General features: G+C 39.3%; 1 protein-coding gene across 1 annotated transcript in view; it reads right to left on the minus strand.

Moving 5' to 3' along the window:
• CFTR (CF transmembrane conductance regulator) overlaps nucleotides 1-14,590 on the minus strand; it is a 228,376-nt gene that overhangs the window by 166,014 nt on the left and 47,772 nt on the right. Inside the window, exons 2-3 of the mRNA XM_082255316.1 lie at nucleotides 8,759-8,869; nucleotides 7,418-7,529 (exon numbers count right to left, since the gene is read on the minus strand). Of these exons, the coding sequence (XP_082111442.1) occupies nucleotides 7,418-7,529; nucleotides 8,759-8,869 (223 nt within the window). The remainder of the gene's footprint in view (nucleotides 1-7,417; nucleotides 7,530-8,758; nucleotides 8,870-14,590) is intronic.

Consider the following 14,590-nt stretch of genomic DNA (forward strand, 5'->3'; position numbering starts at 1 on the left):
ATAACTATAAAGCTTCAGAAAGAGCGGGGAAGATTTAGACATGCTGCTGGGTTTTTACTGATGTCCCCACTGAGGAGATTTTCCTAATTTCCTGTCTTGGTGGCAGAGGAACAGGAAATGATGAGACATCTCTAGAATGGGGACAGAGAAAACAATCAGTTGTGGACTCCCCCACTAGACAGAAGTCAGGTATATCATTCCAAAGCTTTTCTAATGAACAGCGGCTGATCATCGGATGGTGCCACTGTCAGAATACAATGTCCACCATCCACCTTGGTTGGTCAGCCTTAGAAACCCTGTTAGGTTTTAATTGCAGTTTGCATTTCTCTGCTTGCTGACACTTGTTTCCATTGTTTCTTCTCTTTGTTTCAAGGGGAGCAGGAAATGGAAAGTAATTTCTCTAATAGAGTCACAGACAGCCAAAAAAAAAAAAAAAACAGAACCCCAAGATGTACCCAAATACATTTTTGTCTCCTCTGATTCACTGCACTTTCCTCTCCAGGTCATGTACCTGCTCAGAGCTGCCTCTGATTGGTCTGTGTAGCAGGTAGGTGCCCCAGGGTAAAAAAGGAAGGATTAGAAAAGACTGGCACATGCCAAAAAAAGGGCATCATTTTCCATATGCCTGCCTAACTAGCGAAAAATCAATATTTGTGGCGCAAGTTAATTTGTTAATTTGGGTCATGGCAGTGCACCAGATTCTAGTGTGCATGTGACAATATTTGGCACAATTCTAAGGTAACTGGTGCAAGTGCTTCATTATTTTGTGGCATGTGTTCGAACATTTATAGAAAATGTCCCATAACACTTTTAGGCCCCTTTCACATTTGTGCAACCTAAAAGTCGCCTGATTTTACCGGGATTTTACTGCGATTTTGACGCAATTTTGACTGGACTTGGAGCAATGCCTATGTCTATGGACCTCAAAACTCATTAAAATTGGCCCAAAGTATTGCAGGGACTACTTTGAAGTCGTTGCGACTTGAAGTCTTACAGATATGAACGCTGCTCATTGGAAATCATGGAGTACGACGTGTCATGTGACTTTGCAATCTATGGACCTCAAAACTCATTAGAATCGGCCCAAAGTATTGCAGGGACTACTTTGAAGTCGTTGCGACTTGAAGTCGTACAGATATGAACGGTATTCATTAGAAATCAAGGAGTACGACTTGTCATGTGACTTTGCAGTCCCAAATCACAGGACAAGTTGCAGAAGTATGAAAGGGGCCTTAATGTGATTTAACAGGACTGGTGCAACATCACATAAAACTTGTATTATAACATTGTTAGGCCTCTTGCACACGATACTCCTGTTTGAGCATCTCACAGCTTGAAAAAGCTCAGTACAGCTTTTTTTTTTTTTTACTGAGCTAAAATACAGCGCATTAATTGAATGTGCCAATGCACACATGCGCGTATACAAGCACTGTGTATTCTTCAGTAAAAACAAAATAGAATAATCTGCTTTTTGGTCAGTAATTTAAGCCTCAATGCATGCAAATGCACACGAATAGGCGCAAATACTCATTTACATACAGTACGGAACAAGAACATCAGAAAAAGTTTTCATGCTTTTTTGCGAAAATGTGGGTACGCATTTGCATGAAAATACGCACAAATACATACAAAAAAAACTTCTGGAAAAAGTAGATGCTCAAACAGGAGTATTGTGTGCAAGAGGCCTAAATCTGTCACACTAGAAATGCGCCAATATTTACACCACAAAATGGACGCATTTCGCTTTGTTCATTCTTCCCTAATGTAAACAGCAGCCTAAAGTTGGGTACACATGGGCCAAATGTCAGGAGATATTTGCCGGTTCAAAAAAAACCCAGCTGACATTCGGCCCGTGTGTATGTCAGTCTGAAGCTTCTGTCGGACGTACTGTACATGCTGGAAAACCAGCATCCGACCGACTCCCGATCAGTGCCCTCAGCCAATGGCAGACAGCGCTGATCAGAGTGTTCTGGGGGGGTGTCTCCCTGTCCGAACAAAAAAGCTCAGCGGAGGAGATCGCTAAAACAACTTTGCATAGTTAGTATAGCGGCTCCGACTGGAGCTGACAGTTCTGACAGTTTTTTTTTCATTCCGTTTTCAAACGGTAAAAAAACTAGTAGTGTGTGCCAGGTTTAAGAAGAAATGAAACAATGACAAAAGTATCACCAACCAGCTTGGAACTGGCTGTGAACATTGAAAAGCTTATAAAAATGTTAGGGACTTGGAGGTGAGCACTATGTTGTTGGGTCAGTTATGAAGGAAGAAGAGCTGCAGTTGTTATAGACTTTCAGAAAGTGAGGATAAGTTCTAGAGCTGCCATTGGGAAAGAGCCTGTGGTGCCCACAGCAACAAAGCAAAAAACAACACAATTATTGAAAAAAAAAAAAAACGGTTTAAACTATAAAATTAGGGATCCAAATCTTTGCTATATTCAACATTTCTACTTTTCAATTCTTCCACTTTTGAGGGGAATCTATTACCATAACTGAATGCTTGGAAATGTAACAGTTCTCTTATTGTAAAACATTTTCACCTTGCTGAATTTTCGAGTGTCTTCTAGATCAATCTTACAATGTAAACAAAAACTTAATGTGAATAATTACTATACAATTTGAAAACACTTAGCTCTATGTTAATACAGTGCTGGAGGGTAATTAAAAAAAAGTTAATTAAAAAGTTAAAATTAAAAAATTTCATTTTAAATGAATATCTGTATTGCATGTAGTGAAGTTTTATTAATAGTGGAACGGTTATTAATTTTAAAATACTCTCAGTTTTACAATGCATAAAATCTGCAAACAAATTCTGTCTGTTGTGTAATGTCCTCTACAGTTGGCACAGACATACTGTGCCGCCATGAGGTTTTTTTCCTCTATTTTCACCTGGTATTCTAGCCAGTAGCACACCTCCTGCTATAGGCAGCCCATAGCTGAGTCGGTGTATTTTTTTTTTGTTGAACCATCGGGTTGAACCAAAAAAAACTGACTTAAAGCAGTAGTAAACTGCACCAATTTATTTTATTTTTTTAAAAGCCCTGCAAGGTAAAGACATAATGTGCTAGTATGCATCGCATACTAGCACATTATGAAATACTTACCTTAAAACAAAGCCCTCCAGTGCTGTGCTGTCGCTGCTGACAGGCGCTTCAATTTTCACTGGGTCTTCCTCCGGCCGTTTGATTGGCCGGGCCGCGATGACGTCACTCCCACGCATACCATCCCCTTCAGAGCGCAAGCGACGGTAACGTCACTGCATGCAGTGTGAATATGCAGGTTTAGGAGATATTCCTTGTACCTACAGATACAATAAGTCTTATTATAGGCTTATCTGTAGGTACAAGTGCGGAAAAAGGGTTTACTTTCACTTTATTTTGCCCATCCACGCAGTCAATATGGATGAGGGAATCCTCCCTGCTGAGCTATTGTATTCTGACAGTGGGGACAGAATACACTGTGCTGATTGAGTGGGGGAAATCCGACAGGGCAGTTGTACAGAAGTTGACCCATAGATCGACTTCTGTACAACCACAGTTGCCAGACATCGATTGAAACTCGGCTAGTCCCTGCTTTAGAGTGCCTCCACTCTGTATGAAGGAGCAACAGGGACACCAGTTTGGGTGGAGGGAAAAGTTAGATGTACTAGCAGATTTAAATACATTAACAAATTGAATTCAAACTCCAGCTAATACTTTATAAGCAGTAACAGCAACAGCTTTGTGCCTTTGGGATAAAGGATTTACATAAATAGATAAAAGCACCCTTGTCCGTGGTAAATGGTTTATCTCAACCATCTAACTACTACATCTGCAAGACAGCTTGTTCTGTTTAAAAACAAAAGACTTCAACAGGTGAAAAAAAGAAAAGAGTTAAAAATGAAAACGAACGCGGCCATCACATCTAAGATTTTGTGAGCTGCAGTATAATGGAGGTTTGCTTTTAGGTACAATACCACTTTGAAATGTATTTCCAAATACAAGCAAATTGGGATAACACCTACCTTATATATGTTACATGTTACCATTCACATTTCATAGCTTAAAACATGTTTAAATGTTGTTAATTACCTTTTTACTTGTCTTGTACTTGCTTAAAAACTCTACTTAGCTTTTCCCTTCTATGTAATGTAAAGGAGGGGGTTGGGGGAGTAATATTTACAATAGTTAACCCTGGCTGTACTGTGCTGGTAGATTTCATATCAGTTGTATGCTTCATGTGCACACTGCCTGCCCCAAAAAAAGGGTTAAAGATCCAAAGGTTTGGGTGGTGCATTGTATGTTAAACTGATACTAAGCCGGGGTTCACATTAATGCAGTGCAATGTGGTGCGATTTTAAATGAGATTTGGAGTGCCAGTGCAGTACGATTTGTGCTTTTCAGATTCGATTCTCACAGGCTATAGAGCTTAGAAATTGCACTGCTCCGCACTAAACTCGCACAGGACCCTTATTTTGAATCGCACCAGATCTATGTGAACAGCCTTCATGGGAAGCAATATTTTTTCACTTGACATGCAAATCTTTGCATTCTGGAAGGCATCAGAACCGCATCAGATTTGCATAAGTGTGCACCAGGGAGTGAAGGAATTATATATTTTTTTGTTTAAATATTTTTATCAGTAAAGGTAGGGGTAAACATACAGAGAATAATGACATTTGAGAATGAACCCCAAAAAGAAAGGGGACAAAACAGGGTGCACAATAATGCAAAAAATGACAGGGACGCAACCAACATAAGTATAAAAATGATAGTAGGATTAAACATTTATCGACTGTATTACAATATGGTATGCGGAAATAGGAGTTGTCGCATGTGCCCAACAAGGTTATGTGGATGAAAACCCTGAGGGCCAGTTCACATGACATGCAGTCCAGTGTGTTTTTTTTCTGCATGAAAAATGCATGAAAAGTTGGTTATATGGCTTCTAATGGCATAGTTCCCACCAGTGCGTGCAGTTCCAGTACGTTCCAGTTCCAAAGAAAAAAGTAGAACATGCTGTATTTTTTCCTGCAGTGGACTGTACTAGAACGCTGGAAAACGCATAAAAAATGCACTGGAACGCATCTAAATGCACAAAAAAGCACTGAAACACACATGTCCTTATTTACGGAAAAAAAAGCCAGGAAAATGCACTGGACCGCACTGAAACACATCAAAAATGCTCATGCAGAAAATCATCTGAAACACATTCTGGAGTGCGTTTCTGTGGTGTGAACTGGTCTTTATAGTGGCAAATCCAGTGGATAATACCATGTATTATAGAATATAGGGATAACAGTCATTGTATAGAATGGAGAAAGGGCACTGGGAGTCCAGAGGATGGTAGAAAGGGGAAACGGGGTAAACTACTATGTGTGAGTTACGTCTTGGATTCACATGGAATTGGATGTGCCTGGCATTCTGTCAGGTCGTATCTAATAAGACTAGGCTGTTACTAAACAGAAGGGCTCGTAACTAAGAGGAGCTAGTAAAAGAACAGGGAAGGCAGAAAGTGGAAGAGGAAAGAGCAAACAAGAAAAAGTGAGGAATGGGGAAAATGAAAAGTGCAAAATAATAAAAATAAAAAGGAAGGGAAAGACGAAGACAGGCCCCGGGGGGGAATTTATTTATTGTTTTACATAACAAACATGTTATAACTTACCTGCTCTGTGTAATAGTTTTGCACAGAACAGCTCCAATTCTCCTCTTCTCGGTTCCCAGACCAACGCTCTGGGCCTCATCCCCCCTTCTGAGTGTCCCTATAACAAGCTGTTTGCTATGGGGGCATTCATGTGTGTTCGCTCCTGAACCCCACTCTGTCTTCCTATTGATACACTGAATGGGACTCAGCGCCACCCTCTGCTCCCTCCTCACTGGCTGTGATTGACAGCGGCAGGAGCCAATGGCTCCTGATGCTGTGTCTGAACCAATGAGGAGGGAGAGAGCCGGGATACCCGTTGCTCTCATAACCATCACTGGATCAGAATCAGGTAAGTATAAGGTGAGACTGGGGGGGGGGGGGAGATGCAGACAGGAGGTTTTTTATCTTTATGCATAAAGGTAAAAAAAAAGCTTCAGCCTTTATAACTACTTTAATGCGTTAAAAAACACTGTGCTACATCTGTCACCTAATTGTAGCTACTCTGAACAATACAAGCTGCGCATAGAAACCTGTGTATAGCTCTGCTCCAAAGATAAAACTAGAAAGGTAGGAAATATTATTTAAGATCATTTTTGGAATGCTGTGAATGTAGTGGGGGGGGGGCACAGACAAGCAGAACATAGATTGCTATGAAGCTATTTGGCACAGACAGACATGTTGCCTTCTTGCACATATTTTTTGGTCTTGTGTTGAGTGATTTCTGGAGTTGGGAGGGGGGTTTGCCAAGAATTAGGAATGCACAGGTGTACCCGTTTATCCCTATACTGGATCATCGTCATAACTTTTTATGGCATCACTTGGAAACATTTTCATGTATGCATATAGTTTCTAGTTCCTCTAAAATCAAAGTATATACACTATATCACCAAAAGTATTGAGACAACTGCCTTTACACGCACATAAACTTTAATGTCATCCCAGTCTTACCCCAAACTCGTTCATCCATGTCTCTTTATGGACCTTGTTTTGTGCACTGGTGCGCGGTCATGTTGGAACAGGAAGGGCCATCCCCAAACTGTTCCCACAAAGTTGGGAGCATGAAATTGTCCAAAATGTCTACTGACGCCTTAAGAGTTCCCTTCACTGGAACTAAGGACCAAGCCTATCCTCTGAAAAAGAACTCCACACCATAATCCCCCCTCCACCAAATGATTGGACCAGTGCACAAAGCAAGGTCCATAAAGACATGGATGAGTATGGGGTGAAGGGTGACTGACCTGCACAGAGCCCTGACCTCAACCCAATAGAACACTTTTGAATTAGAGCAGAGACTCTGAGCCAGACCTTCTCCTCCACATCAGTGCCTGACCTCACAAATGCGCTTCTGGAAGAATGGTCAAACATTTCCATAGACACATTCCTAAACTTTGTGGACAGCCTTCCCAGAAGAGTTGAAGCTGTTATAGCTGTAAAGGGTGGGCCAACCCAATATTGAACCCTATGGGCTAAGACTGGGATGCCATTAAAGTTCATGAGCGTGTAAAGGCTGGCGTCCCAATGCCTTTGGTAATTAATATATATATATATATATTAAAAAAAAATATATATATACTGTATATATATATATATATATATATATATATATATATATATATATATATACACACACACACACATATACAAATACATATACACACTATATTACCAAAAGTATTGAGACGCCTGCCTTTACATGAACTTTAACTTTAACGGCATCCTAGTCTTAGTCCTAGTATACGCAAACACACTTACAGTATATTCTGTATATGAAAACTGCAGTAGGTAAAAAACAATTCATTTACCCCAAGATATAATAGGATTCCATAAAAAAGAAACTTCCAGAAAAAGCATCGCTTCAGCGCATTTATTAATTTGGGGTTGGTCTTTGACGTTGCCAGTTCCCTGTCCCATTCTCTGAAAGGAAACACAAAAACAAGACAGTTATCCATCAACAGCTGCGTTTACACTTGGAGCATATTGCTTCATTCCCAGGTATTTCCAGGGAAACTCAGATAGTGCGCGTAAGGATGCTAATAAAACCAGAGTTTTAGTATCCCAGTGGGATCTATTCTTCATGGTGCTAAAATGTATTTCCACCACCAGTTCATTCACATATTTGGCAGATTTAGAAACCTAATCGTATATCCCATGGCAGGGAGTTAATTCATGTAAAGGTCACATTGTATGTTAAAAAAAAAATGCCAGGCTTCTTAAGACCAATGCAGAAATAATAGGCAAATAAAGCTTTTGGAGTTCTTCCAGTCCCTTGCTAGACGAAAACAAAGGCAGACTATTCTAACTGGTAACAATGGAGACAAAAATGGCTTGTTGGTGGAATAACATGTTATCTATTAATGCAGAAAAAAAGTGACAGCAGAACTTTTCTAACATTCCTATTGTTAATATTTCTCAGTGCAGTGTAATAGAAAAAAAAAAAAAAAAATATGATGGCAAGTTTCCTAAAGCGATTAGACTTTTTTTATCTTATAAGTAAATATAAAATGCGTTTTGAATTTGGTTGGAATAACACTCAAATTGGCATATAAAATTACTAAAAGATATTTTTTATTTTCCTTTTTCTTTTTTTTTACGTGAAAACTTTTATTATATATGAATTTTTGTATCCTAGGAAACTGACACTAACTATCATTCATGGTGATGTGCTTTTCACTGTGTTGTAAATGAAGCTCAAAGGACAAGTATGTATAGTGTATCTATAGGAAAAAACAAAATTAAATATGTGGGAAAAATGTACAATGAACATACAAGAGCCATGTAGTAAGTCACTATTGTCGCTATATCTCCTATTGGGATGCTGGATATTTGGGACATATTCCAACCACCCTGAGATTTATTCTTCCCAGAATGTTACGTAAATATATATCTTTTTTACTTACAAAAGCAAGAAAAAAAGCAAGGACATACCGTAAGTACTGGCTTATCGTGGCGGAAAACAATAGTAACCAGCTACTATTATCCAATAAAGTCAAAGATTATTTTCCCCTATTCTCATCTATTATAATCAGTTGCTTATACCTTAAGTTCCGAAAGACTATGACACATGATTTAGGGTTTAGTGGCATACATATGCATAGGTTGGTATAATATTTTAAAAAGCACAAAGAAAATACAGATACCTTTACCTTTCAAGTCGTTCTGATAGATTATCAGCAGAATCTGCGGTGGAAATTTGATAGATATCTGACAGTTCCAATCGCTGCCTATATCCTTTCTTTAAAATTGGCTTGGTCCAACTAAAGCAAAACACAAAGCATACGTTAAGTATTAACACACAGACAACAGGCATAATCATTGTTTCTACAACAGTTATACACTGGGAGCAAACTGTATAGGTTACATTTTAATACATTTTAGCAGCCAACCCATAACACATGTGGACTGCCGACTCAACGTTAGCCTAAATCCTCCTGTCAATTCCCATATCTGTACTTGCACCATGATGTACAATATCAAATTATACGACTTGAAGAATATATAAAGACGCCCCAATTTCCATACTGTGATGAGCTTAATAGCCTTATTAGATTGCTGTGTGTATGCTGGTTTTATGTCACTGGGTAAAGCATGAGCAGCTACTGTTATCTCCCCTTGTTGTTAAAGACAACGTTGCCTGATTTTAATATGGATGCCCAACCTATGGTGGTTCTCTCTGCATTTTGTAAAATCTTAATTTTTGAAAAATAATAAAACTACATTTTAATCTCCGTGTGTCCTTAGGTCAACCTTCTTTTGGGATCCTGGTAAATACAGGTTCCTTCCTTTTTTTAATTGCCCTTTTAAGGTTGGTGACTGCTCAGCCCGTAGCTGTGATAGGAGACTCTGTAACAAAGGTATACAGTTAGTTGGAGTGATACCGAATGACCTTTCCTGATTAATCAGGGTGTATTATTAAGTGGTGATTCGGGGTATCCCCTCTTCTTTTTTCTACATTTTAATAAAGCAACTAAAATCTCTAATACCGCCATGCACTCAATTTTCCAGCAATATCAACAACTTGCAGCAAGCTTTCCTTCACAAGAATAAAAAAGTAAATCAGTGAAGATTCGGCTGAAACCTTAAGTCAATCCAAAACTGTTTGAAAACAGGGTTTTTTGTCCATTTGGATGTTTTAACTGATTACAATTGTTTTTTTTTTTTTAACTACAAAACTGTCAGTTGGAATTTGATTTTCTATTGGCCCATTCGTACTAAAGTGTTCCCTTGCAATGTGTAAATGCACGTTATGTCATGCATTAACATGCATTACATTAATGCAGCCTTTTCATTATTCATTAAAGCCTATAAACAATAATGAACAAGGTGTATGTATTGTGGTGTGTTGTGCATTCAGTTCTTCTGGACAATCAATTGGGGTATCATTCACATGAATAGCACTACAATACACTGTGCATCGTGCTGGTGTGTTGACATGAATTGTGGTAACTTGTGTTAATGTGTGTTACCTCTATGCATAGGTGTGAATGGGTCCAAAATGTAAAAGCCCTATTCCAATTCCAGTTCACATATCATAATAAATAACTTCTTCACTGTGTAGTAATGAGAACTATTTGAAATAAGTTAATGTTATCATTAAAAATACCCAGCTCCAGTCATAATACCTTGCATTTGAAATGGGACAATTGTCAAGGTTGTTTGATTGGATTAACGTGTCAATGAAAATGTTTGCATCAAGTTTCAGCCACTTGATGACATTCAAACAATTGCTTTTAATTCCCTCTTAACATCCACTATGAAATTATATCAAATCCTTTGTGCAAGCAAATCCCATTCATCAACACATGCTGAGATAATATCCTCCAAGCAGGGTCTGCCAGAGAGCTGTTTTTTCAGGATTTCTAGTTTGGCATACAAAGATAAGTATACCAGGTTTATTGCTAGGAAAGTAGGATTTCATCACTTTGCCTTTCCTTGACCATACAACATGAACCCCTAATGATGCTTAGGCAGTTCATAGATGAGTCTGCTTTTTTTTTTTTTTTGTTCAACCAGCAGGTTGAACAAGAAAAACTGACCCGTTTCCGCCATCCAGACATTGAACGTGGATGGAGGAATCCTCCCCACTGTGTCATTGTATTTGGACAGTGGGGAGACTTACCCGCCATCAGAATACACTGGTGAGCTTTTCAGGTTATAGCCTGCAGCACTGATCGAGTAGGGAAGATCCAACAGGGTGGTTGTACAGAAGTTCATTGGTAGACTGACTTAACCACAGTGACCATACACAGATCAAAATTTGGCCAATCTCTGCTGAACCGGCCGAATTGCAATCCATGTATGGCTTTAGTGCGTCATCAGCTAAGAGAAGATTAAATGCACATACAGAAACATTCGGTCACACATACTTGAGTAAAATAGATTTGGAATGAGTTTGTTATTGGGGCTAAAAAAAAAAAAGAACGATCCTCTAAACCAGTGTTGGTCAACATGAAATATGAAAATACTAAAGGGCCTCTAAGGGTTTATGTACACAGGGCAGTTGAAAATCTTTTCTGAACACTGGAAACTTGACAGCTGGAAACCAATGGTGTAAAACGTCAGTTTTTACAGCTTTTACATTCATTCGTTCATGCGAATTTTGCAGCAGTTATGAGCATTCTAGGTAAGAAGCCTTTTTAAAGATAACCCCAGAAGACCCTCCCAAATGCCCATAATGCATGAAAAACAAGTAAGTTATTAACTATTTCAGCCATTCTGTGAGAAAAGATAGAACAGCAGCAGAGAGAGCAGTGTGCTTGTGGATAGCGGTCTTTTTTTTGTGTGTTTTCACTATGGATCCCATCATGAGCATGCGTGAGGAAATGCTCCAGTGTACCGCGGTTACAAGCATTTGGCGTTTGAAATGCCGGTAAACGAAGTGATTTTTCTGCTTTCAAAAAAAACCTGTAACCTCAACTGCCTCTAAACTACTATAAACGACTGAGTGTACATGTACACATAAGATAAAATAGAGGAGAGTTCAGGGGCTGCTGAAAAAAAACACCCAAATGCTCCTTAATTTTGGTTTAGCAGCTATAGTGTACATGAGGCCTAATTTCCTTCACAGGGCTGCACAACAGCAATACACTTTCATACATTGTGGTTGGATTTCTTCGAGTAAGGCAACATATTCAAAAAGAATGGGCTTTAATGAAACTTACCACCTGAAAATGTTGGTCCTGCTGGATCTTTTGTAACATACCACAGTACACACTGAAGAGAATGTTGGTAGGCAATGGACACAATAATAACCCCAACATTGATCTCAGTGACCACAAAAAACACACTGGTCCCCTGTTGCATTGCTATTTAACCCAAACCCTACTTTGGTGGTCAGTAGCAGTGATTCTTTAACCCCCCCCCCCCCCAAACCATTGCAGCAGTAGTGGAATTTCCCCGGAATCCCCCCCCCCCCCCATTGGTAGTAAGTGTAGTCTATGGCAGTGAAATTTCCACCCCATGGGCATTGGTGGCTACTAGTGCTTGGAAAGTAAAATCCCCCCCCCCCCCCCATTTGTAGTACCTTGTGCTGTGGCAGTGAATTTTAATGCACAGCTCCCTCTTTCCGCAACCTGGGGGGGGGGGGGGCTATAATTGTTGTACTGTCAGGCAGAGATCACTTCGTCTGACAGTTATTGTCTATTTCGTTCCGGATGCTGAATCACAGAAAGTGTTTCAGCACCCCGCTGTTGCTTTGAAAATTGGACAGGTGCTCAGCAGGTGGCCCAGGACATGGCAGGTGGCATACAGACAGCCAATAGGCCACATGTAATCCGCATGTTGGGCCCCACTGTGTTAAAAAAGGGACCCCCAATAAATTAGTTTATCATAAAAATTAACCAGTGGCATGACAGCTTTGAATCAGCAAGAAAAGGGACAGTCTTAGAAAAATACTGAGGTCATTTCTATCTGCCAGCCAAAGCAGGCTTATTATTGATTAATGAAAAAGCATATGGTGCTGATAAAAGCACCCCAAAATTTTTAAATGAATTATTAAATTGTGGTGCTGCTGTTGTATATAACCCAAGCTAATTGTAAAAGAAAAAACATCTCCCTCTTAGATTGTAAGCTCTAACAAGCAGGGCCCTCTGATTCCTACTGTATTAAAGTGTATTGTATTTGTACTGTCTAACCTCAAGTTGTAAAGCGCTGTGTAAACTGTCGGCGTCATATAAATTCTATATAATAATAATAATAAATGTGCACTGCCAGTTATATGCTATTCCTGAGACTTTCCGTGAAAGTTGTACTGTTTTGTTACACCATGCACAGCTAAAAGACATTCCCAAACGTGATATTTAAATTATTTTTTTTTTTTTAATGTCCTTGAAGCCACATGAAAAAAACCCACTCCACACAGTATGGTATTTTTTAAAAACATTTTTTCATTGATACAAGTCCCCATGTCAGTGATCAGCTCCCTACACCTTTTTCTGGACAATAGTTTGCCTATTAACCCTAAAAATTGCTAGAATTTAATAACCGGATTTGACCTGTCGATAGACCAATGGGATTTCAGGAAAATTTAAAAAAGGATTTGACAAACTTTTGGCAAATCCAGCCAGGGCTGTGTCACCCACCCCTAGTGCCTAGGCCATCTTGTACCTACAGCCTCATAGCTGTATAACTCAATGTGAGATCTATGGCCCTGCTACTTCTTACAGCTGGTCTTAGAAGATTTGGAGTGAGATTTGGTGATGTCACCACTATGCTGCCTACTGTTCTTCTTTCTGGAGGCTCTGGCATAAAGAAGCAAAACCCTGTCTCTACCAAAATGGCAACCTCCACACAGAAACACAGTGCAGGACAAGGACTAGTTAGCTATTAAAGCTTAGCTACAGGAAGGTGACACCAATGCTGGTGGCTTGTCTTTTGCCCTCTGTCTTTCCTTTATTGGGCACAGTTTCCAGACTTGCGTCGTTCCTCTTTAACTGAAATGTAGGAAATCTTTCTATCTAAAGACTGATATCTCACAGCAACCTAAACCATTTTTTAAACCAGTGAAAGCAAACAATGATCAGATTTTAATGAATGAAAAGTATTTCTACACAGTGCCTACTCTGAAAAGCCTACCACAAGACATCACTTTTATGCCAAATACTGAAAAAGTGGAAATAATTATACCTTTTGAAAAACTTACCAAGTTGATTCTAGCAAGCAGCCTTAGAACAGTTTACTTTACAGCATGCTAGAACTGGAAAACCCTATTTTGAGGTGATTCTTAAAATAAATCTGTACTAAAAATATGAAAGCTACCATTTCTGACTTCTCTGTGAAAATTAGAGTTGCATGGCCGTCATGCCAAACCCATGGCATCAATACTTTCTAAGGAACGTCATGACATGCACCAAATATACAGATCATGTTTTCTTTATTCTCAAATTGTCATGTTTGTTTCAGGTTAGAGACCCAGAAGGTCTTAAAGTCATAGACAGCCACGCAAATAATATTGATGAAGGAAGGTTAACAAAATCTAAACTGCAGATGTATCCCTTAAAATTTCTCTCAGTACAGACTTCCTTTCAGAAATATTTAGGAGAACAAATCAATACTAAAATGTAAAACAACAGATAAAACCCTGACATGTATTTTGTCAACAGGTTCTGGCTATATCTTGCTTTAAACTACAGCAATTAAGTAAATTGCATAGATAACTGTAGATAAATTTGTCAGTTAGATGTTATCACTCTGGTACAAAAGTATCACAGAATCATGGGCCAAAGCAGTCATATTAGTGCAATAATTGTCAACTTACAACGGATAGGGGGACAAGTTCTTTAGACAGGACTAGACTGCAGACATACTAAAAGACTCGATGGTCAGGGATTGTGGACATGCTGCAGGTTGGGCATAGGCGTGCGCACAGGGTGTGCCAAGTGTGCCTAGGCACACCTTAATCTCCCCATGTGGCACAGATCCGACCTGTTTAGACCCCTGATTTTTTAACAAAAGCCCCTGACAAGGCTCCTTAAAAAAAT

This window comes from Pelophylax lessonae (genome assembly GCF_965119305.1).
Source record: "Pelophylax lessonae genome assembly, chromosome: 4".
NCBI lineage: Eukaryota > Metazoa > Chordata > Amphibia > Anura > Ranidae > Pelophylax > Pelophylax lessonae.